The sequence below is a fragment of the Penaeus chinensis genome, chromosome 2 (genome assembly GCF_019202785.1).
Source record: "Penaeus chinensis breed Huanghai No. 1 chromosome 2, ASM1920278v2, whole genome shotgun sequence".
NCBI lineage: Eukaryota > Metazoa > Arthropoda > Malacostraca > Decapoda > Penaeidae > Penaeus > Penaeus chinensis.
Genome location: NC_061820.1, coordinates 14116613 through 14141612, shown reverse-complemented (window position 1 = coordinate 14141612; position 25000 = coordinate 14116613). Strand labels below are relative to the sequence as shown.

At 39.0% G+C, this 25000-nt stretch overlaps 1 protein-coding gene across 1 annotated transcript in view; it reads left to right on the top strand.

The window, feature by feature from the left end:
- Window positions 1-198: 198 nt before the first annotated feature.
- The window catches only part of LOC125034198 (fibrocystin-L-like), a gene marked incomplete in the record, with an annotated part of 1068345 nt that continues 1043543 nt past the window's right edge, over window positions 199-25000 (top strand). The window contains 21 exon segments of the mRNA XM_047625897.1: window positions 199-259; window positions 409-563; window positions 783-1702; window positions 1841-1982; window positions 2129-2246; window positions 2394-2540; window positions 2675-2852; window positions 2973-3123; window positions 3261-3420; window positions 3621-3802; window positions 3917-4083; window positions 4350-4588; window positions 5613-5767; window positions 5876-6160; window positions 6555-6727; window positions 6870-6939; window positions 7085-7247; window positions 7354-7589; window positions 7712-7858; window positions 7982-8206; window positions 8335-8432. Coding sequence (XP_047481853.1) covers window positions 199-259; window positions 409-563; window positions 783-1702; window positions 1841-1982; window positions 2129-2246; window positions 2394-2540; window positions 2675-2852; window positions 2973-3123; window positions 3261-3420; window positions 3621-3802; window positions 3917-4083; window positions 4350-4588; window positions 5613-5767; window positions 5876-6160; window positions 6555-6727; window positions 6870-6939; window positions 7085-7247; window positions 7354-7589; window positions 7712-7858; window positions 7982-8206; window positions 8335-8432 — 4172 coding nt within the window.

Sequence of the window (25000 nt, the reverse complement as noted above, 5' to 3'; positions counted from 1 at the left end):
TATATATTTGTGTGTGTGTGTCTGTGTGTGAGACAGAGAGAGTGTCCTATTATATATATATTATATATATATATTTGTGTGTGTGTGTCTGTGCGCATGTGTCTGTCCGCACAATATCATGCACACTAATATTATCGTTCTCATTTCTTTCTCTCTCTCTCTCTTTCTCTCCCTCTCTTCTTCTTTATTGAAATCAATATGAAATTAAATGTTACAAAGAATATCGAAACATTTTATTGTATCTCCCCTATTTCTATTAGTATACTTCACCAGTAATTATCATGATGATGAAATTATGTGCTTTATATTCCACAAACTAAACATCATTTACGTAAAAAAGGATAACCTTTTAACTCATGGAATAAAGTACTGGAATCTGACTTTGCATATGATTTGTCCTTGTCTCAGGAACGGGTCTTGAAGCTTTTGACGGCCAGGCCACAGTGCTCATGGGTTCATATCCCTGCGTCGTGAGTGACGTCAAGCCCACCGCCATCACCTGCACCACTTCGTCGGCGCCTGCGGGAGCTGTCAATATGGTCGTCAGGATCTCCGCCTATAACGTGAGCGCTCCAGTTCATTGGCGTTTATATACAAATACATACATACTTACATATATATGCACACACACACACACAAACACATACTCACACTAACAGACAAACACAAATACACACAAACACGCTGTCACAGACACACTTCTTTCGAAATTACGTTTCAATAGTAATCTATATCACAATCTCCGTTTTTTCAGTCTCAAATTTAAACTTTTTAACTTTCAGATCGACGCAGTTACGAACCTGGCGAGCTCCGTCTTCACGTACTCGGCAGCAGCAACGCCCTCTGTGACTTCCGTATCCCAGTCCGGGTCCTCGCTCACTATTTCCGGCTCGGCCTTCGGCACCAACTCCGCTGCAGTCTCAGTCGTGCTCACCTTTACGTCTAGTCGGCGTAGGAGAAGCATTCCCGAAGAGATGCCCGAAGACCCAGCCCCTGCACGCGGCAACTTCTTGGTCTCCGACGAAAGCAACGTTGAGGTCGATCTGGATATGGACGTTGTTCGCGATAGTTACAAGCCGGTCGTTCATACCGGCCTCTTTGACGATATGGGAGCGGACAGCCATTTCTGGGGCACATTTACGAAAACAAACGCGAGAAACTTCGAGGAATCGAAGGCCCTCGGAGCGTGGAGGATCGGAGGTAGCAAACGCGTCGCAAAGGCAGAAGCGCCTGTCACAGAGGTGGTGCGAGAGAAACGAGAAGCATCACAGACCACATATGAGTGCACGCCAACTTCAGTCACGGACACCACAATTGTCTGCGATATGAGCGATCTCCCAGCTGGCAGCTATGCTATTTCACTGTCAGTAGATGGTTTCGGCGATGCTTCCGTCGACTCTGCCGTAGGAGCCGTCACTACGGCCGCCGTTGTATCCACAATATCCCCGACGGAGGGCAGCGTCAATGGCGGCGCCCTTCTTACCATTTCGGGCTCTAATTTCACTCCAGGAGATCTGAATGTAACCGTGGACGGCCTGGAGTGCGATATCCAGACAGAAACCATTGACACCATCACGTGCCTCACCCCAGTCCACGCAGCTGGTATTGCGTCGGTGGCAGTTACTTCTGGAGGAATTACAACCAACTCTCCAACTGACTTCACCTACGACTCCGCTAAGACCCCTGTCCTCTCCAGTGACCCGTGAGTTTCAAGGCACACATCCCCTCGCCATCCATTTATAATAATAATCGTTATTATTATTGTTTTTATCACTTTTGATATCATCATTATCAAAACCATTACTAGAATTATTATAAATATCACCATTTCCTTTTACAGAATATCCCCAATTGCTTGCTGTTATGCAAGCCTTTACTTGTCTGGAACAAACCTGAAACTGGCCACCGATAATCCGGAGGTCACGGTCGGCGGATCAGTCTGCACTGAAGTCACTGCCACCTCCACTACCGTTACTTGCAAGGTGGCTTTTCCTCTTGTTGTTTATGTAGAAATGCAGTATCTAGAAACCATATTAATATTATAATGATACATCATTTTCGACTCATCAAGATAATGTACCATGCGTGCAGGCACTCATATCTAATACAAATGATATTTCTGTTGCAGAGTCCAGAGCTTGCTTCAGGCACTTACGATATCGTTGTAAGAGATGTTCTCTATGGGTACTCAAACGCGATTAGTGTCACCTACAGTTTTTCAGTCGACTCAGTGAGCCCATATTCAGGTTGGTTCACTAGCCTACGTTCTGAATATACATACCTCATAAGAATCCTGATATAATGAACATAAAATTTGTACAGATGTTATAAATAATGTTCGCTACATGGAGCAAGTTTTGTTTTTTTCCTCATCCTTTAACTCAAATCTGCAGGAGGTTTTGGAGGAGTGGAGGCGATGCTGACTGGCACAGGTTTCGATCCAGCCGGCGGCTCCACAGTGACCGTATGCAATGCCACGTGTGATGTTACTGCTACTAATTTTGGCTTCATTACCTGTGTTATTCCCCCCAGCACAGCAGGTAATTAAGTCCATGCTGACTTTTAAAACAAGTGAAACATTTCATTGCAATGTACATTATTAATCTTCAAACGTTTCGTTTTGTAAATACATTATAATTTTGACCATCTTAAAATAAACTTTTTATTCAACCAGTAGGAAGTGGCACAGAGTCGTGTGACGTTGTTGTGACGAATCCCGACGCTACAAGCACGACGCTTGTTGACGGATTCATTTATGACTCTTCTCTAAGCTCTTCCGTCACTTCCGTTTCCCCCACAAGAGGAGGAACAGCTGGCGGAACCGAGGTTACCATCACGGGAACTGGTTTTGCGTAAGTTACCTTTTTGCATGTTTAGCCTTTCGTACATTTGTCATAATAACTGCATATAACACGAAGAATACACATTTTCTTGATCGATTCCCGAAAAAACAAAATCGAATTCCCTTACAGAGCAACTGGAAACGTAGTCACGATTGGAGGCTCTGTTTGCAACATCGTGACTGAGAGCAGCAGCGAGATCACTTGCAATACTAATTCCCACGATGGACCAGGGAGGTTCCCTGTCATGGTTACTGTGCCTAGAAAAAGCATTGCTACAGTTGTGGGTATTATTTGAATTTCAATCTGGAATGGAAGATTTTCTAATCATAAATAAAAAAAACAACACTCAGTTTAATAACACTGTATGATAACAGCCAAGATCAAATCCAGATGCCTCTTGAACCAATATCTTCCTAGGACGAGACTGGAGAGTTCTTCTACATTGACCGCTGGAGTTCAGTGTTCACGTGGGGCGGAGAGCCCGTACCATCAGAAGGTCAGCTCGTTGTCATCGAAAACGGTCAGACTATCCTCATGGACGAGTCGACAGCTGTCCTCGAAATGCTCCTGATTAAGGGTAGGAGAGATTGGATGTCATGGGATTGTTCTGAACCCCTTCTCCCATTGTAAATTACTGTTTCTCATTGGTGTATGAATATTCTTTCATAATTTTCCTTTATAAAAACGATCCTTTGATTATAAATGTCTATGTCGCACAGGCTTCTGAAGATGATGTCTTTGAATATCCTTTCTCTGTCTGACATCTTCCCGTTCCAGGAGGTCACGTGGTATTCGATCAGGAAGCGACATCAGAAATCATCCTGCGAGCCAAGTACATCCTGGTCGTCGAGGGCGGATCGCTGAGCATCGGGTCCGAGGAAGAGCCATTCATGGGCGATGCTGTTATCGAACTCTATGGCGACACAAAGACTATCGAGTTACCCAATTACGGAGCAAAGGTGATATTAGAATCTGTGTGAAAACGATTAAAAATACGAATGCTGTCGCTAATTTCACACTCCCTGAAATTTATCCATAATCTGGAAATCAATATTTTCTATTTCATCTTCCAGGTACTGGCTGTGCGTGAAGGTACCTTAGACCTCCATGGAGCTCCCATTGACGTAACATGGACACACCTGGCTACCACGGCAGCTCAGGGCAGCTCTACAATAACCCTCAAGCAGCCTGTTAGCTGGAAGGCAGGAGACGATATTGTCATTGCTACAACTGAACACAGGTGAGACTACCGGCGAATTATTACTTTATATGTGCAGTTCTCTTTTTTAAGCAAAATTCATACAGCTACTTTTTGCTTGTCTGAATGTGTGTCTAAACCCAAAATCGGCTAACAGTACCTACTGATTTAACTGACATCTGTAGTCTTAGACCATCAAAGAAGAAAAAAATACATGACCTGAACAGTGAACTGAGAGGCAGCTCAGCCAGAGCCACAGCGAGTAAGGAGGCCACAGGTTAACTGTTAACTGGTCCGTCACGTTGCAGGTTCATGGTCAACGAGAACGAGGAGCGCACCATCGCCTCCGTGTCAGCCGACGGACTCACCCTCACCCTCACAGAGCCCCTCGAGTTCGAGCACATCTCCATCGAGCAGACCTTCGGCAGCCACACAGTAGAGACCCGCGCTGAGGTCGGCCTCCTCACACGTAACATCAAGATTAGAGGCAGCGTTAACTCGGACTTCGTTGAAGAGATTGAGGCTTGCGATGAGGACTGGCATCCAGGTATACTTTCATTGTATGCTGTACTCTACTTACACTATATGCATTACAGTCTATACTGTATACTGTATATATACAGTAGATAAACAGGTATTTTATATATATTAGACATACATGCACACACACACATATAAATATAAATATATATATACGTATTTATATATTATTATATATATTTTATATACATATTATATGTATCATATATTATGTATATATATTTATAATATATATATAATATATATGATGTATAATATTCATAAATATATACATATATAATATATATAATATAAACATATAATATTATATATAATATATGTATAGAATATATATATATATATATATATATATATATATATATTTATATATAAATATAATATAGATAATATATATGTAATATATGTAATATATATAATGTATATATACTATATATATATATATAAGTAATTATATATAATATAGATAATATATATTTATAACATATATATATAATATAGATAATATATATATATATATAACATATATATAATATCTATAATATATATATATCATATATTATATATATATCATACATATTATATATATATTATAGATATATATTATATATATATTATATATACACATTATATATATAATATACATATTCTATAAATATTATACACATATATATTATCTATATGTATATATATAAATATATATAAATATATATATATATATATATATATATATATATATATATATGCGCATGTATGCATATATAAATATATATATATATATATATATATATATTATATATATATATACACATATATATGATATATATGTGTATAATATTTATAGAATATGTATATTATATATAGCAAACTTATAAATATATATATATATATATGTATATGTATATATATATATATATATATATATATATATATATATATATATATATATATGTTTGCTTGTACATATACATGTAGCTCATGTACTTGTAGCTCTGTTTAGCATCAGTCCGTCAATTCGACTGCTTCCTCCGCAGGTCAGTTCCAGGTCCAGTCTTGCTTTAACGGAAGGTTTGGCGAAGAGATCGGAGGCGCCCAGTTCGGTGCGACGGTCATGCTGTTCGGCAAGGAAGCAAACAAAGACCTCGTGCAGGGCCGCGTCGAATACGTCGAGGTCACGGAGGCTGGACAGGTAGGTCACAAAACAGTCCAGTCAATTTCTCTTTGGAAATTATATCACAGGTCGTAAGCCGACAAAAGCAAACGGTATGGATAGTCAGTCTTTAATTTCTTTCCATAGGCCTTCCAGCTGGGTCGCTATCCCCTTCACTTCCACTTGGTCGGCAACGTCAACACCTCTTACATCCGTGGTTGCGCCGTACATCGTACGTACAACCGTGCAGTGACCATCCACGCTGCCGATTACCTCACTGTGGAGAAGAACGTCGTCTACAATACCATGGGCCATGCTATCTTCACTGAGGATGGTGTGGAACAGTTCAATGTGATCCAGTACAACCTTGCTGTTTACACAAGAAGTTCGTCGTCGTTGCTGAATGTTGATGTAACTCCATCCTCCTATTGGGTATGTATCATTTGCTAGAATATTCGGTAATACGAATACTAGTGGTTGATTGTATGTGAGAGTTGACCGGAGAGAAAGATCGCTCCAACTATAATTCGCCTGATTATTTATATCCCGCCAGAGAGCTGACAGGGTATAAATTCTTTACATCTGAAAAATATGATTTACTCAGGTTTTATGTTAGAGTGTAGCGAATGGCTATCTTGATCTAAAAGAAATAGTGATAATGACATTTGATTATTATAACAACTGCATCAGAAGTAGCAGCTATAGTAGTAGTAGTGGTGGTAATGGTGACATTAAAATAGCAATAGATAATATTAAAGACAAGAAATGATAATGCTATCTTCTACTGACAAATTTAAGAATGGTGTGTACCTCCCTCAACCACCAGATCGTACACCCTAACAACATCGTGCGGCACAACGCAGCCGCGGGAGGAACTCACTTCGGCTACTGGTACCGGCTGGAGCGCCACCCGTCAGGTCCCTCCGCGACCAACTCCATCTGCCAGAACAATGCGCCCATTGGAGAGTTCACCAATAACACGGCGCACTCTATGGGCTGGTAGGCTGAATTCTTTTGCATTCCATATAGAAGTTTTCGGTTTAAGATGCAGTGAAAATATTAATGTTTAGAGTAAAAAGTAATGACTCTGATCAAGACTATGAAGCCTGAATGACATGTCCCTTATATTTGCTGTTTCTAGGTATGGTCTGTGGGTATTTTCCATGGTTGGCTACTTCCCGAAAGACAATGTATGCTCGGGGAATAGTATGGTACGTATGCAGTTGTTGGAAGTGTGACATCACTGTGAAATAATAGTTACACATCTCACTGTTGATTTTGAACCACCATCAGCAGTTCTCGCAGTACACTTTATGTAAATATACTTTATACATTCTTCCCAATTCTCCTCTCTAGGTTGCCAAATGGGATGGGTTTACCACATGGAGGAATGAGCGCGGGGCGGAGATCGTGTTTGGTGGACAACTGCAGTTCCACAACTTTGTGGCTCTGGATAATGAATTTTCTGGCATCGAAATGGTAAAGATGGAGGGCGGATTCGGAATGGACAACGGACCTGGTATGTTCGCATGTATAAAACCAACTAATGCACTTACAAAACTGCCTCTCAACACAATGATGATACACTTGGGTGAGAAGGGATCCTTAACACCTTTCATTTGCAGGAGTCTTTAACTCGGTGATCGTCGGTCACTCGGCGCTCACTCCCGAAGGCTGCGGAGACGAAACTAGTGGAATCATAACACCGAAGAAGGCCGTCTTCAGCATCGCCGACACCGAGTTTTACAACTTCGATACCAACAAGTGCACAGCGCTGTCAGGGTGCTCTCAGTGCAAAGTCTTCCAGGGAGGTTATCAAGTACAGGTCAAAGGCCTCACCTTTGTAAACTCACCTAACAAGGTATTCATTATGATCTGTTCTCGCTTTTGAAGTTGCTTGACTGTTTGAATGTTAAGAAATAAATGAAAAACATTTGTTTATTGATATATAAGGTTGCTAAATCTCACAACATTTCCCTTCAGCTGAAGTTCAAGTGGGAACACGAAACAGTGTGGATCGATGCAGATGGATCGCTGTCTGGCGATGCTGAAAATAAAGTTGTACCGGACTCGGACATTCTGCCACCTGAATGCACAAAGAGTGTCTCAGCTTTCTCTCTGAATCCAGAGGTAAGTTCTTCGGAGTTGCTTGCTCTCTCTTTCTTAATCCACATTAGAATAGTATATGGAGAATCTTTACAACACATAATATTAAAAACAAGTGTTATAAGATGTTCGTCAATATCTCCAAAGGCCCCCGGAGCCGTCTGCACCTCCTCTGTCGAGTTCGTCAGACTCAGCGTAAAGGGAACCAACGTGAAGCCGCAGTCCTTCCGAGGCGGCGATTTGATCCTCTCGAACAGCTACGGCAACACTACCATCCCATATCGCATAAAGAGGTTGGACGGTGGCGAGGGATGGATGGGTATAGTGTCGACGGGAGGAACCTATGACTGGATGTTCGAAGATGGAGAAACTGTGAGTTTTTCTCGAATTTTGGGTTCATTAAAAAAAAAATTAGATCCGTTTATTTGCGTCTCTTGATCTTTAACGAGTGGGAAAGAAATCTTTGTGTGATAAAAGTGATCCTTTATTTCACCCTGTAGCAAACGGATATCGAATACGACGCTCAGAGTAAGAATATGCTGAGTGGACAGTATTATTACGTACAACACCGATTCATGCAAACTCCAGATTACTTCAGGTAACGGATGCACCGTTTCTTTGCGAACAAGTTGTACATGTAGATCTCTAAACTGAGTATCGAAATGTACAGAAATTGTTAAAGGAGATATATATGTGGGTATTATGTCGCAAAATAAAGCTAAACAGATTCTTATTTTTTTTTTCTGCAGCACAACAGGTGTGGAGAGAAACAGCTCTGACGCACTTCCAGACCCGGCTGCCGGTTATCACGGGGAATACTACTGGGACGAATCCTCAAAGATTATGACTTACTTGGGTATGCTGTGAATGATTCTTGGGGGTGGGGGATTCGGACAGACACTCTCTTTCTCTCCCTTACTCACATTCACGCTCATTCACTCTCTCTATCTCTCTCTCTTTCTCTCTCTCTCTCTCTCTCTTTCTCTCTCTCTCTCTCTCTTTCTCTCTCTCTCTCTCTCACGCGCGCACACACACACACACCCACACACACACACACACACACACACACACACACACACACACACACACACACACACACACACACACACACTCACACACACACACATACACACACATGCGCGCGCACACTCATGTTCTCTCACTCATACCTTATCGATACTGTAAATAGATATATGAAACAACATTTTAGATAATCAGAGCTGTGCACTGTAACCCATTTTTTTTTTTCAGTTTCGTTTAGTACGGAATCTAGGAAGAAACGAACCGTCTTTGACGAGCGAAATACGGGTCGGACACGAGACATTAACTTTGAGACATACAGGTAAGTTTTCTTTATGAATGGTTAGATCACATTGTGACAACTGTCAGAGTCTAATAGTCTGGTGTTTATGTATGTGTGTGTGTGTGATTTTATCCATGTGAGTGGTGTGTGTGGATACCGAACCATCTGCATCTTGCACTTTCTATATTTTTGAAAATCAACACCAAAATGAAATGGAAATATCTTCATTTAATCCTCCCTTTTCCCTTAACTTATGAAATGTAAAACAAATACCCTGTGGATTTTCAAATCTATATTTAATTTCCTTCTGCTGCCAGTGTTAGATTACAATTGACAACCCTAAGAAGAACCAAATGCCCAAAATTGCCAGCCTATAAAATGATACAAAACACAAATTGCTCAACTAGTGCTCCATGATACCACTCCTGACCCAACACACCTACAGGTGCGAATACGCGGGCTGTGTTGCTCCCACGCCTCCGCCCGTGCCCACTGGCCGACCGGATGTTACTTTCCTGTGGTCCGACGTTGAGACCTGGAAGGAGGTTCCTGTAGGATCAGGAGGGCATCCGACGGAGGAAGAATATGGCCTGCCAGTGGAAGGCGATGAGATTATCATTCCTCCAGGTGAGTGAGAGTGGGAGAATGAGTGAGTGAACGAGTAAGTGAGTGAGTGAGTGAGTGAGTGAGTGAGTGAGTGAGTGAGTAACCGAAGTGAGTGAGTGGATGTGGGTGGGTGAGTGAGTGTCAGGGTATTGGTAACCCCTGCATTGATAGTCGACGGAAACACACGGTCTGGTTGTAAATTTTTTTGGAGATGAAGGTTGATGGTAGCAAGTGGCCGGCTTGTGTGGAAGTAGACTTGGGCAGTAGGTAGGCCCGGCGGGAGGCCTGTAGTGCCCCCAGAGGAGACAGCGTCTGAGCGGAACCGTGATTCGTAGTTGAGTATTTCCGTAGAATACTCAACCTCGCATTGGTTAGAGGTCATGAGCGCAGTGGGTAATGCCATGGGCACACCGCCCAAATTGGTCACCCTTGCTAGTTGGAGGATGTGGCATTGAATGCATCTGACCACTCTCAGATTTAGTAAGTTGGTAAGTGAGAGTGTAAAAGTGTGCATGAGTGAGAGACAGTGAGATAATGGGAGACAGTGAGAGAGACATTTTGAAGTGCATAAAGAAAAAGTGCTCTATAGAGGAAGAGAAGCTTTTTATGTAGTTAGTAATAAAACTTTCTAGAATGGCAGGTATAACTATCTCCAGTCAGATAAAAATGAAATAATCAGAAACTTTGTACTGTCCTCGGTTACCTGATTTTTTTTTGTTCAGTCAAGGGCATTGAGGTTTCTGATGTGCACGTGTAGGTTTTACAAGACGTTGGGTTTGACAAATTTACCTTCTCTTCAGGAATGTGGATCATCGTGGATACAGATACCCCAAGCCTCGGCCGTGTATACGTTTATGGCGGTTTAGAGTTTGAAGACTCAAGAGATCATGTGTTCAATGCTACCATCATTTTCCTGCAGGTAGGTTTTCATTCAGGTAGCCCCCTTCACCCCTCCAAATATTCTCTAGAAATTTACCAAGTGTAAACGCCGTAAATGCGTCGCCATTACCCAGATTTCGCACCAACAAAAATATCCACAGGGTGGAACTCTGGTGGCTGGATTTACCGAAGACGCCCCCTTCACGCATGAGCTCGACATCGTCCTCAGAGGCACCACAGACCCTAATGATCCTGACAATGTTGACATGCCCATGCCGGACGGCACACCCGACGTTGGATGGAAGGCTATGGGTAAAACTGCCATTGTTTTCCTTTTGTGTGATAGATATGGTATCAGTTACAAAGACCTAAAGGAGAACACAATTGGCTAATACTAATAGGAAACATTTTTAGGTGTATTTGGACAACTGATACTCAACGGGCAATGTCCTTCCACCACTTGGGTCAAACTCGGAGCCACTGCTTCAGTCGGGGAGACTGTAATTACACTCGCTGAAGCTGCCGACTCGTCATGGCTTAATAAAGAGGTGAATGAGTATATTCTGTTTTTCATACAACAGGTCTATGCTGCGTGTGAGTATACACTGTTAGTTCATTTATAAAAGGCTGAGTATTACACTGTGGAATATCACTAATGAAAGAGCAGTCAGATTCACAACCGCGATTTTCTACAGGTAATAATCACTACTACCGGCAAGGAGGCTACCGAAACCGAGGTGCGGATGGTTACAGCCGTATCTGGCAACACTCTCACCCTTGATGCTGCTCTTATCTACGAACATTTGGGTAATAGAAGCTATATACACCACTATAATAAACCTCTGTGATCTAGTGCACTTTGTGAAATCTTCCTTATTTCCTTTATGATTTGAGGTCATCATATAGGTCTTATATATTTTTATATATAATAAATAGTCACTTATCATCCAGCAGCAGCATTGTACAGAATTACCAGGCTATTGCTATCTATGTATGACAATATTTTTATCAGTACACTTTTCTATTCTCTCTTAGGCGAGACTCACACACTTTCTGATGGAACTCAATACATAATGGCTGGTGAGGTTGGCCTTCTCACTCACAATATCGTCATCGAAGGCAGTGACTATGCAGGGCTAAATGCAGAAGGTTTTGGAGGTCGCATCCTCGTTTCCTCATTGACTGCAGAAGGTGTTGATTATCAAGGTAAAGGAGCAAAAGAGAAAATGGGACCAAGCTGAGAGCAAATAATATGTAAAGAGGCATGCAATGATATACGTTTGACAGTTTTCCTGTTCTTTGTTAATGTGCTTTACATTTGTCAACAGGAAGTGCTCAGCTTTCCTGTGTAGAATTTAAGAACATGGGTCAGAAGGACTTCTCAGAATCCACCGATCCAAGGTTCTCCTTAGCTTTCCATAGTCTGGGAACTGACGATGGTTCCAACTACGTGAAGAAGTGTAGCTTCAACAAGAACTTCAACAGTGCTATTGGGTTCTTCAGTTCAAACAACTTCGTCGTTGAAAATAACGTCGTTTACTATACCGTTGGCTCTAGTGAGTACGGAACATGGCTGCATTTGAACATTCGAATGTGTATTACTCTTGTGTAACTTGACTACTAAGTTTGGCAAATACCATACATCACTTGACACTTCTTTGTCCACAGGCATCGTCGACGAGGGTGAGGACAACACCTTCCGCTACAACTTGGTATCTCTTTTGTTCTTCCCTGGCACATACAACGGCGAATCAGAATCTCAGTACCAGCCATGGGAAGGCGGATTCTACCTCAATAAAGCCTCTAGAACTGTACTACAGGGCAATGTTGTTGCTGGTAAGGATGGAATCAAACCTTTCAGACCTATACATTGGTGATACACAAACATCATTTAGAATTCACACTGAGAAGCCTGCATAATTTTTTTTCACTTTTTTACAATTTCAATTTCTCTTTCATTCCACAAGGATCTGAGCTTGCTGGCTACCGTACCTATGGAGAGCTTTGTGAAGAGTCCACTAACTGGGTCGACAATGAAGTCCATGGTGCGACATATGGTGTTATGGTAAGTAAGAAGTAATGTTAGTGTATAACTTTTTCCTTAATTATATGTAAAGGACTACTGCGTTTATCTGGATCTTCCTATCTATGTTTCCATATATTTGCAGTTATGGAAAAAAGGAAACCCAGAACCTATGGATTGCAGAAGGATCAATAACTTTTACGCATGGAGAATCACCGATACAGCCTTCTACATGCAAAGTTATGCAAGCCTCCACCTAACAAACGTGAGTTTTTAAAATGTTTCACAGTGAATTCGATCCATCTAGAAACCATTGAAATAAAAAGATACAATAAGTAACAAGAAAGGAAACTGTAAAATAAAACAGCAGATAAAGAGAACATAGTAATTAATTGTACTGGACCGAATTTCACTAACTTTCACCTCTTTTTGGTTTACTACAGGTGATTAGTGCTGACAGCCTCATTGGAACAAACCAGATCATTTATGCTCCACATGCATTGAGCCACATAGTATTAACGAAAACTGCAACTACAGATAATTCCTTGTTCATCGGAGCATCACCATCTTATGACTGTACTTACCACGACTCGCAATCCAATGCTCAGAACTTCTTTGAGAATCTGTGGACAAAAGGCATTGATGGGGGAAATGCTGGAGTGATGCTGGCGGCCTTTGTCTCAGAAGTCAACAGTAAGTCTTTTCCTTACTAATATACCACAGCTTTGTTCACTGATTTTTTTTTTTTTTAATTTAGTTGAAGTTATTTCCATGAAAGTTATTATTATCTCGCAGTTGACTCTTTCCTGTATTAAAAAAAAAAAAACCTTTCCATGACAGTGGCTCCCAAGCATGCATTCCACGAAGCATCCAGTTACCCAGCCATCAATGGAGCCACATACATCAGTAACGTCAAGTTCGCTAACTATGCCACTCGCTCTTGTGGAAAGGATGCTGCCATGATATCCAACAGAGACGCAGATGATGCTATCCACCCGGTCTTCGTTAGCGGCCTGACCTTCCTCGACACTACGGAAAATAACAAGCTTTTCCTGTTCGAGTAAGTCCAAGTTCTGTCAGGTTCCATGCAGGCTTCAGGAAATAAACTTGATAATTACAATGCTGGTATTAGAAATTATATCTCGAAGGAAAAACGAGAGTAATGATGATTAACTCTCTCAATTCTAACAGACCCAACCTTGGAAGAGTGAACCCTTCAGACTGTGTGGACATGGACTGCGATGGCCACAAAAAGGTTATAATTACTGACAATGATGGCACTTTTCTTGGTGAGTACTATCTTAAATATATAGGGCCTTTAGAATCTCTTGTTCAGCCATTCAGCAAAGCATAATTATTTTTTAGCAGACCCCATAACATAATGTTACTCTCCCATTCTGGATTAAAACATTATTTCAACAGCACATTAGCATTTTCCTTCTGTAGTCGTCTAGATAAATCATCTAGATATTTTCCTCATCATTACGTCTTAGTTAAAATATCTTCCTATTTCAGCATATTATTATTTCAACAGCACATTCACCTTGAATCAGACCTCATTTCCTCTTCTTTCTGAAGGTGCTGCTGGTGCCACCGCCACCTCGCAGGCCGAGTTCGAGTGGGATGGAGATGCAAATCGCGGAGTCGGGGATTACAGGATTCCAGTCCCTCTTCGTCAAAATTCCGATGGCAGTATCATTACAGCAGCAGAAAAGTTCCCACAGAAAGGTGTGTAATTGTTTTCACCTAAAATTGATTCATAAAACTGAGATTTCTGTTTAGATTTTTTTAAAACATATTCATCACAAGCAGTGTGGTTGATCAGGTATCAGAATCAATAATCCTTCAATTCTTGGACAGGAATTATTCGTGATGACTCTTGCACTCTCATGGCGGAGTGGCGAGCGTGGAAGTGCACGAATCTTAGGCACCGCATGATGGTCATTGAAAGCATGGATACAGACACAGAAATTCGTCGCTTGTCTCCCATTGGTCTCATTGCAAACCCAGGTAAGATGATCCTAGTACCCAATGATAGTGACCTATCTCAGATACTAATTAACACAAGATTACTAAACTGATTTGTATAGCTATCCGATGATGTTTCTATGTTATTATTACCAAACATTGGGAATTCCTTACACATCCAGGCGTGAACGGTTATGTGGACCTACTGAATGGGCCGATGGATCGCGGATGGTGCTTCGGCTATACCTGTCAGGAGAGAATTTCCACTTTCTATGCTGTTGTGGCTACAGGGCATACTTACGAAATGGCTATGACTAGTACTCCACCTCAGGTAAGTAAAGACAAGGATGACCTATTTTTATCACCGAGAACATGTACAAATATTTTTAGGAAAGCTCAGACGATTATGATGTAAATGCCCTCTCCATTTTGGGAGACTAACCAGCAGGACACATTGTCACAGGTCATCCGATTCCACTTGCTCCACACGGATCCCAGCGAGGCCGTTCTTCTTCGCATGTACTTCCCGAAGATGCAAAGATTCGATATATCTGTTGATGGCGTGTATGTCCCTCCAACCAACATTGACAATTCCCTATATCCAGCAAATTACCAGCTTCTTCCAGGAAGCGATTCGTTCTTCCCTTCCATCACTGATGTAAGTATCGTCATTTCATGTCTTGTATCCCTTACCTTGCTCATCGGCCTCACTCATCTCTCTTGGGATAACTTTTATTTATTCATTCATATACTTTTTTATTTATTTTTATCTGATGTGTGTTTTTTATTATCTTTTCTTTCCCTTTAGCTCTGATTATTTCGCAAGCTGTCTTGCACCGATTTCCCCCTTCGTAGTTCTACTTTCTTTCTCTTCCCCAGCCTGTAGGAACCAATTACCTGCAAAGAGAAGAAAAACTCCTTCATGTCGTCCTACGAGGCGGGTCTGTGATAGATATTACAACGACCCCTACAATAATCCTCTCCATGGGCATTGTGGTCGACCCCGACAATTTCTTCGAAGAGAACCTCGTGCAGAATTTGGCTCTCTTGCTAAATATCGCACCGGAAAATATCAGAGTCACCAACATCATCAGCGAGAGTTCCGGAAGGAGGAGGAAGAGGGCAGCTTCGGAGGTCGTTCAGGTAGAGGTAAGAATCAACAGCAGCAGACGATAATTGGCCTTAGTGGGGTTGTATAGTATATATCAATACTATTCTGATGTATTGTATTGATATATATGAATTTCTGTTTCGCAAATGTGAGCAACTGAATGTCTAGTATTGCTCAGCAAAATGAATGAATGCGGAGAGATTGACAGAGAGAGACATAGACAGATAGGCAGACAGAGAACAGGCACCTAAAACGTATCCATGTCATCTTTTTCCAGTTTGAGATCGCAAGTCCACCGACCGACGCGTCCAACAGCTCGAGCGCAATCGAAGGGACTGAGGCAGAAATGCTGACCCGTGCAGATTTGGAGGAGATCATGGTAGAAGCTGTGAACACCTTCCAGTCCGGTGTGTGTGAGGTTTGCAACTTCACCATAAAGACACTGCTGGTAAAGTTTCCGATTTCCATTTCCCATACCTAACAGAGATATTTGTATATGCATATAACACAAAGACAAGAAAGGCAGTTGCGAAATTTGGTTCAGTGAACTGAGAAAAAAAATAATGTTACTGTCTTGCAGGTCAGCCCACCGTTAGTTGAGCCCAAAGTGCCAACCGGCTATGCAACGCCAGAATTTGGTCAGCAAATCACAGAAAACGGAATTCTGTACAGCAACTTGGAACAGCAGGAAGACCTGTTGGCACTGAACCAGAGCATTAAGGGCACCGCCTACGAACAGCCTAGTGCCTCTTCTATAGAGCAAGCAGTTCCGATCACAGTTAAAGCACTTACTCCGTTTGCTGACCAACCCGTTGTCGTCGTCCTTTCAGATGAAGTATGAAATTCTTTTCTCTTCCGTTGCGTGAATCATTGGCTTTATCTTGACTCATTATTCAATATATCCAACACAGGTGTGATTACAAAACGGGGACGCAGAGCCAGCCAATCATTCGCTCTACTCTCTTCCTCAGGGCAGTCCCATCTCTGAGCTGGGCCGAGAGAGCGACCCCTGGATGATGACGGCCTTCCTCTCCGGCGGGGACTCGAGGTCAACCCTCTTGGGCAACACAACGGTACCCTACGAGGATGGGGCCGCGACCTTCAGGAACCTCGGCGTCAGTCTCCCGGGCCAGGGTTACAGCTTGTCCTTCATGGTTACGAGTCCGGACTCGGCACCAGACCTTTCTGTCTCCCTTGACCAGTCCTTTGTGTGAGTCGTTTTTCTTGCTGTTTGTTAGTAAGCAAAATATTCACACACACTTATGCACCCGCACGCGCGCGCTCTCACTCATATTGTATATATATAGTATATGTGTAATGAAACAAACGTGCATGTCATGACTTTTCAAATCAACTTGAATTCTAATCTGGCATCGCAAGAAATGATGTATATTTATAAACATATATATACATATATGTACATATGATATATATATATATATATATATATATATATATATATATATGTAAATATATATACATATATGTTTATATATGATATATAGATATGTATAAATATAATATATCGATATGTATATATATATATATATATATATATATATACATATACAGTCTATACTGCTGTATGCATGCGCGCACGTGCTTATGTATGTGTTTTGCATCTTGCGTTTGTATCTAATCAATCCTCTTTACAGGGTTGAACCAAAGACGATTAAGATGAAGATTGAGGCTCCAGAATATATCGTACTCAACCAAGATTTCAGTCTTAACATTGTTCTTATTGACGCTGATACAGGGAGTATTATGGACAGCTCAATGCTTATAGTAAGTTGTAAATGTAAAGTTTCAGGCATTTTTCATATTTTCTTATTGATATTTTCCGGAAAATGAGAATGTAAAAACCATATATTTTCCATCGTCAACTAACAGGAAAATTAATACATTACTATACATCCTCAGGGTCAAAGTATTAATGGTGAAGTGAGGGCGAAGAAAAGGTCAAAACTCAGCGGCAATACAAAGTAAGCTGAAAGAGTATTATATTTTGTTCAAGTTTAACTCTTTTGGAATATGAATGGAAATGGGCCACTGATCGTTACCCTCTGATAGTAAGCAGATTAAACATGTAGGTTTCCTATTACTCCCGGGAATTCCGTGTAGAACTTTTGATGACCTGTGCCATTGTGTTTTCTAGTTGCTCTTGGAAGGTTTCGGGATGAGCCACCGTAAATCTGAGTAAATACATCTAGATTAATAGTAACCAGAGGGAAGTTAAAGGATTTTCTTTGACTAAAGATAATCCAGGCGCTGTATTACCCCCATGAACAAACGTTTTCTTCTCAGGTTCACTTTCCAAGATGAGGACGTGGCCAGCTTCTCGATTGACGGCCTTCGAGTGGGCAAATCGCTCAGGAGATTCCGTCTTTCCGTCAAGAGCCTGATCACACCAGCTGGCATTACCGTTGCTGGTGTAACGGACGGTAAGTGGTTGCCGTTTTTCGAGTTTCTTCTCTCTTTTTCTATTTTCTCTAATTTAAGTCTCTTTCCATTGTCTTTCATCTCTCTCTCTCTCTCTCTCTCTCTCTCTCTCTCTCTCTCTAAGCACTTACTACGAGTCTGTGAATTAGTGTATAAAGGGGTGGGGGGCCTAAAAAATGTGAACGTGGTATATATAACTCCCTTTTATATTTTACAGTCATACCGGTCTTAGATTTCGAAATGCCCGAGAACGCCACAAACACAGCAATTAAGATGAGAGTCAAAGGCATCAACAGTAAGGGAGTGAAGAAAGATATAGCAATGGTAAGTCTTAGAGAAATAAGGATAAAAGTTATATATTCATAATAGTCCAGGAAGATGAGTGAAGTAATATATACAGAGTGGTAAGTTAAGAGAAAAAAGAAGATGCCAGAGAAAAAAAAAAAAAAAAAAAAAAATTGAGACAAAAAAGAAAAGAAAAGAAAGAAAGAAAAAAAAAAAAACATGCATACAAACATACATATTTGTTACAGTTGGGTATCATTTCAGGAGAAATAACTAACCAAATCTTCTTTTCTAATAACAGTTCGAAAATAAGGTCATGGCTGAGATCTCAAACATAGGAGACGTGTACTGGCATAACCCTGAACTGAAAACCGGCAGGAAGCTGATTTTCTCTGTGGATGTAAGAGAATCTTTTCCTCAGAAAATAACTTTTATTTTACGCACATAATAATTATCATAATTATTTTAATAGTTATGGTAATAATAATGATAATGATAACAATGATGATAATAATGATGATGGTAAAACTGATAATCCTCATAATTATTCTAATCATTATCATCAGTGTATTATTATTATGATAATCAATATCAATGCAAATAATGGCAACCATCATTAATACTGATATAAGTAGTAGCAGTTGTAGTACAAGTTGCAGTGTTAGTAGTATAAGCCTTAATATTATTAGTAGTGGTAACAGTTGCAGTGATAGTAAAAGTTGCAACAACTTTATGTAACTGAAACTTATTAATATTGATGTTTTCGCCAGGCACAAGGCAGCAAGGCGAATCTAAGCGCTGCCATCGAGTCCCTCTGCATGAAGCTGAGGACAAGGAAAATCAAATTCAAGATCAACAGGAGGACCGTCTGGTTAGAGAAGATAAAGGTGGACAATGGAAAGTGGTTTAACTGTAAAGTGAGGCGGTTCATCGAAGTGAAACAATACGTGATCGCCTAGAGGAAGTTTGGCAAGGACAAGAAGTACAATTGTGAAAAATACTGTATTTCATTTTCTGTATGTGGGTTCCTTTTTGGTTTCTAAGGTACAAAATCTACAAATCACGTTTTAAACGTATCTTCTAGCATGTAAAGACATGCTAGAAGGATGCTATAAAGTCATCCTTATCATTAGAAGTTGCTAAAACATCTGTGTTAATGCAATAAACCATTCAATCGTGATTTTTTAAAATATTTCTTTGGTAGCAGAATGTTCGTCGTGTATGAAATGAGAAATAAAATTTAGCTCTGAACCTTTCCTTGGAGTATTTCATATTCTTTTCCCTTAAGTAATAATAGACATTTTTACTCACAAACTGCACTTGCAAACTAATAGTTGACTTCAAATTGAAAAGGTATGAAGGAAACGAAGTAAAAACTCTGTGTCTATGTCTATGTCTGTAAAGTTGCATGACACTACATTTCATCGCATGATTCATGAAGCTGTATGCCAATAGTTGGAGAAGAGTGTTGTCCACCTTGTAAACCTACTGTTTTTCGACTGCGAAATGAAGTTCTTAATTATCGAACCAGGGAATATGGGCACTTCGCATTAATCAGCTGGACAAGAAGGAAACAAAAGCCTTCGATATATTGCGCGTTCTTTCTCATTTTCTCTACTTATGTAGCTTTAGCTTTACCAACCACATATCTAAAGTAAAGTAGACTATAGATATTAGGCATTATTCATCAGCAAAGGACAATAGATACAGGCAAGGCAGTGCTCATCAGCAAAAGACTATAGACGTAAAGAATCATTCGTCAGTAAAAGACTATAGATGCGAGAAATCATTCATACAATATTTTTTCTGATATTCGGAACTTGTGTCTAATAAAGATAATTTGCCGTATCCATCCGTACATCACCAGCTGGAAGACCATTGTTATAGCAATTATGAAGATTGGGGTCTTGGGGTTGAGGTCTGATGGATAGTAGAACCTACAAGATATCAAGCATTTGTCTAAACCCAGAGTGAAAAGGCAGACATGACGCGCAAGTCGAAAGTTAACTAAGGATTCTTTTTAAACATAAATTCACATTAACTGTATAAGAGGCACAAGTACAGAAGAAAAGGGAAATACCAAGAGAAAAGTTTAGCATTCATGAATTTCAATAGTTTTTATTGAAATGATGTCCTGTAATGAGGAAAGGGTTAATAAAACACTGATTGTATGTAAATAATTCCAGAGTTAAATGAAAGGCAATCAATGAAAGGCAAAATTACCCGGGCACACACAGGAATTGAAAGGGCAACGTATTAGTAACAGAGCATTCACGTCACTGCATTTTTTTTTTTTTTATGAAATAAGAAAAACAATTTATTAAAAATTCCTTATGAGCTATATTTTTGTGACAGAATAGTGGTGTGAATAACGCTCAAGAAAGAAAATTCATTTCCCTACGAAATTTGACCACAACATCAGCCTTTTACGTACCAAAAATCTGTTACGATTAGTCGTGCCTTAGAATATATAACATAAACACAGCAGTAATACTGATGCATATATAACGTGTCACCTTTGGTTTAAAGTGCAACTGTTATATGATCGTTTTCTTCCTTTTAGTGTGGTATGTTATATATTATATATATATTATATATATGTGTGTATATACACATATATACATACACACATATATATATATATATACATTTCTGGGCCTGGAATATTTATCTATCTACTGTATATGTAGTACACACACATGAAAAAATAAGAATGTTATATATTTTGAACTTAATGAGTTTCAACTGTTAAATATCTAGATAATTAAAAGAGCATATATACACACATTTTATATGTATATTCTTATGTGTATATATATAAAAACAAACACAAAGACACACACACATATATATGTACACAACTTACATATGTATTTCAATATATATATATGTATATATAAACATATATACATATATACATATATATAAACACACACAAATACATGTATGTGTGTGTGTGTGTGTGCATATATATACACACACATACATAAGTGTATAATTTTAAATGTCAATGAACTTAACTTTTGATATTCAGCATTTTTATTTTCATACTTTTCCGCGTCAAAGTGCACTTTCCACAGTTCGCTTATGAGTGAACGAGTCAATAAATATTTCTTTTCGGCAGACTATTTTTTTTTTATCAGACATTCAACAAATTCAATGCAATGTGTCCCTCTACAGTAACATCATATTGGAAATTTGTGTTATATTGCTTTTAATATTTCAACAGACTTTATTCACAACTTATTATGAAATTAAACTGATTTAACCCACCATGAAAATTATGTTATACAAGATATAAGAAGAACAAATAATATATATATATATATATATATATATATATATATATATATATATATAATTAATCAAGCTACAGCAAAAACAAGTCTTAAAAGAATGAAAAGGAGAAAGAATAGAAGAACATATAAATAGAAAAGAAGAAAAAGGATAAGGGAAGAAAGAACGAAAAATAAAAAGTGAGAGAGAGAAAACGGCACTTTCGAAGTACTCCTTGATGGCGTGGTACAGCGTCCCCATGTCGAAGAAGAGCATTCGATCCACCCGTGCTCTCTCCTCCGGGTCGGTTGGATACAAGTACTGTGTTTCCTCCGTAACGTATTGGTTCATCACGTACATCTTGATGGCGCGGTGTCGGTATAATTGATTTAACTGCAAAGGGCAAGGATTATAATAGAAACATAATGACCATAAATTTACAGATAACAGTGGAAGGAAAATACCGGATGGTGACAATGAAAACTCGATCAAGTTTATAATGAAATTGCGGGGAGAAGAATAACATAAATATTAGCTAATAAACAGATAACAATAAATACATGGATGATGATATCAACAAAAGGCCATGATTATATGGTGGGGGAAAGAATGCTAATAATGAGAAGAATAATGCAGATAATAGTGATATTATGGAAACAGGACGAAATGAAAACGATTTCAGTTAACTTCACGGTCAAAGGAAAGTGGATTTTATTGTCAGCAGTTATTTGAGTTGTGTGATATGTACGTATCCCCTGTTAACCGTTGAGCTTCCAAACCCAGGACACAGATATATGTGAATGTATACGTATGTTAAGGGTTTCTTCTGTTTAGTGATGGTTTCACTAAATTTAAGCTGTGCATTATTGAATGTATGTGTTGTGCGTATGTGGTGTGTGTGTGAGGTGTAAGTGTCCCTTTGGTTCGCCTCCACCCGTTCGGATGGCAGCTTCGACCCCACCAAAGCCTCATGTCAACCATCGTCAGTGGTTGTCATTCTATGGTTTGCCACTCCACTCCGAGCTCCACACCTGAACACATTGTAAGTTCATTTATTTTTCTTGTATTTTGTATATATTTAATAATGAGTGAATTGATATGATCCAGATACAATGAAGTGAAGTGAAGTGAATTGAAATGAAGTGAAATAAAGTGCTGTGAAGTGACGTGGGAAAAATTAAGTGAGAAATGGAACTATTTTTAACTTGAACTATTTATTGCAGCCTCTATTTGAGCCGAGTATAACTGATAGCTGCAGCCCGCTCCACCAGTGGCTACCTCGCTTTACCTGGGCTATCCTACCTCAGTTTTGGACTGGACACTTCACTCCTTCGTCCACCAACACTTCAGTGACGGTACTCATGACGAATGCCTACCATTACGTTTACGTTTTCAAGTGTATTTGTGTGTGATATGTACATTCTGAAGAATATTATTATGAAAATGCAGTATTGTTTTAATATGCCCGATATAATATATTTCCCAGAGGATACCAAAATAAAAAGAACCAAAGGTTAATGCAAATAATACCCAAAGTAAAGAAACCACGGACAACATATTGTAAGGAAAATGTATTTTATCTAATAATACTAAAGTTGGCTTAGGGCCAATATGATTAGTTAGTCTCAATATTTTAGCTAAAGTTATAGACTCGCTCGTCAGAGAGCTTCTCCACGAACTCTCTCACGGATATATACACAAGGTTCGAGGCTCTGTTATTTGTCATCACAGTCTTTTCCATTAATATACTTCGTTTAAGGACCTAAAATACCTTAGCGAAACCCTTTGGATATTTCAAGAGATAGTTCAGATCCCTTCAATGTACACACACACACATATATGTGTGTGTGCATAGATATATATAAATATATGTATATCTGTATTTATATGTATATGTATGTATATACACATATATATGTATATATACATATATATCTGTATATATGTGTGTGCATGTTTGTGTGTAACACACACACACACACACACATATATATATATATATATATATATATATATATATATACATAAACATACATATGAATGCATGTATGTATACACACATATACTTACAAGTACACACACACACACACACACATATATATATAAACATATATACATATACATATATAAACACACACACACAAATATATGTATATATATGTGTGTGGGTGTACATATATACCAACACATGCATAAGTGTATAATTGTAAATGTCAATGAACTTAAATGTTGATATTCAGCATTTTTATTTTCATACTTTTCCGCGTCAAAGTGCACTTTCCACAGTTCGCTTATGAGTGAACGAGTCAGTAAATATTTATTTTCGGCAAACTTTTTTTTTTTCAGACATTCAACGAATTCCATGCAATGTAATATTGTATTGGGAATTTGTGTTCTAACAGACTTTATTCACAACTCAACATGAAATTAAACTGATTTAACCCACCATGAAAATTCTATTATACAAGAAAAACAAGAGTAAAAAATAAATAGATATAATTAATCACACTAAAGCAAAAATAATTAAATGCACAAATTAATAAAAAGAAAAGATGAAAGAGGAAAACAGGAAGAAAGAAACGAAAAATAAAAAGTGAGAGAGAGAAAACGGCACTTTCGAAGTACTCCTTGATGGCGGGTACAGCGTCCCCATGTCGAAGAAGAGCATTCGGTCCACCCGTGCTCTCTCCTCGGGGTCGGTTGAATACAAGTACTGTGTTTCCTCCGTGACGTATTTGTTCATCACGTACATCATGATCTGGATATTTCAAGAGATAGTTCAGATCCCCATAATACACACACAGACACACACACACATTCACATATATGTGTATATATATGTATGTATGTAAATACACAGCTGTATAAATACATACATATATGCACACATTTATATATATGTGTATATATATGTATGTATGAATATACAGATCTGTATATATACATACATATATGTATATATACACATATATATCTGTATATATATACATATATATCTATATATGTGTGTGTATGTATAGTCATATATATGTATGTGTGTGTGTGTGCATGTATGTATGTAAGACACACACACACATCTATATATACATGTACATAAACTTAAATACATACATGTGTATATATACACACATGTATGTATGTAAGTATATATACATGTATATGTTTGTATATATGTATGTGTGTGCGTTACATACATACCTGCACAAACACACACACACATACACACACACACTTATATATATACATACAGATGTATATGTATATATATGCAATACA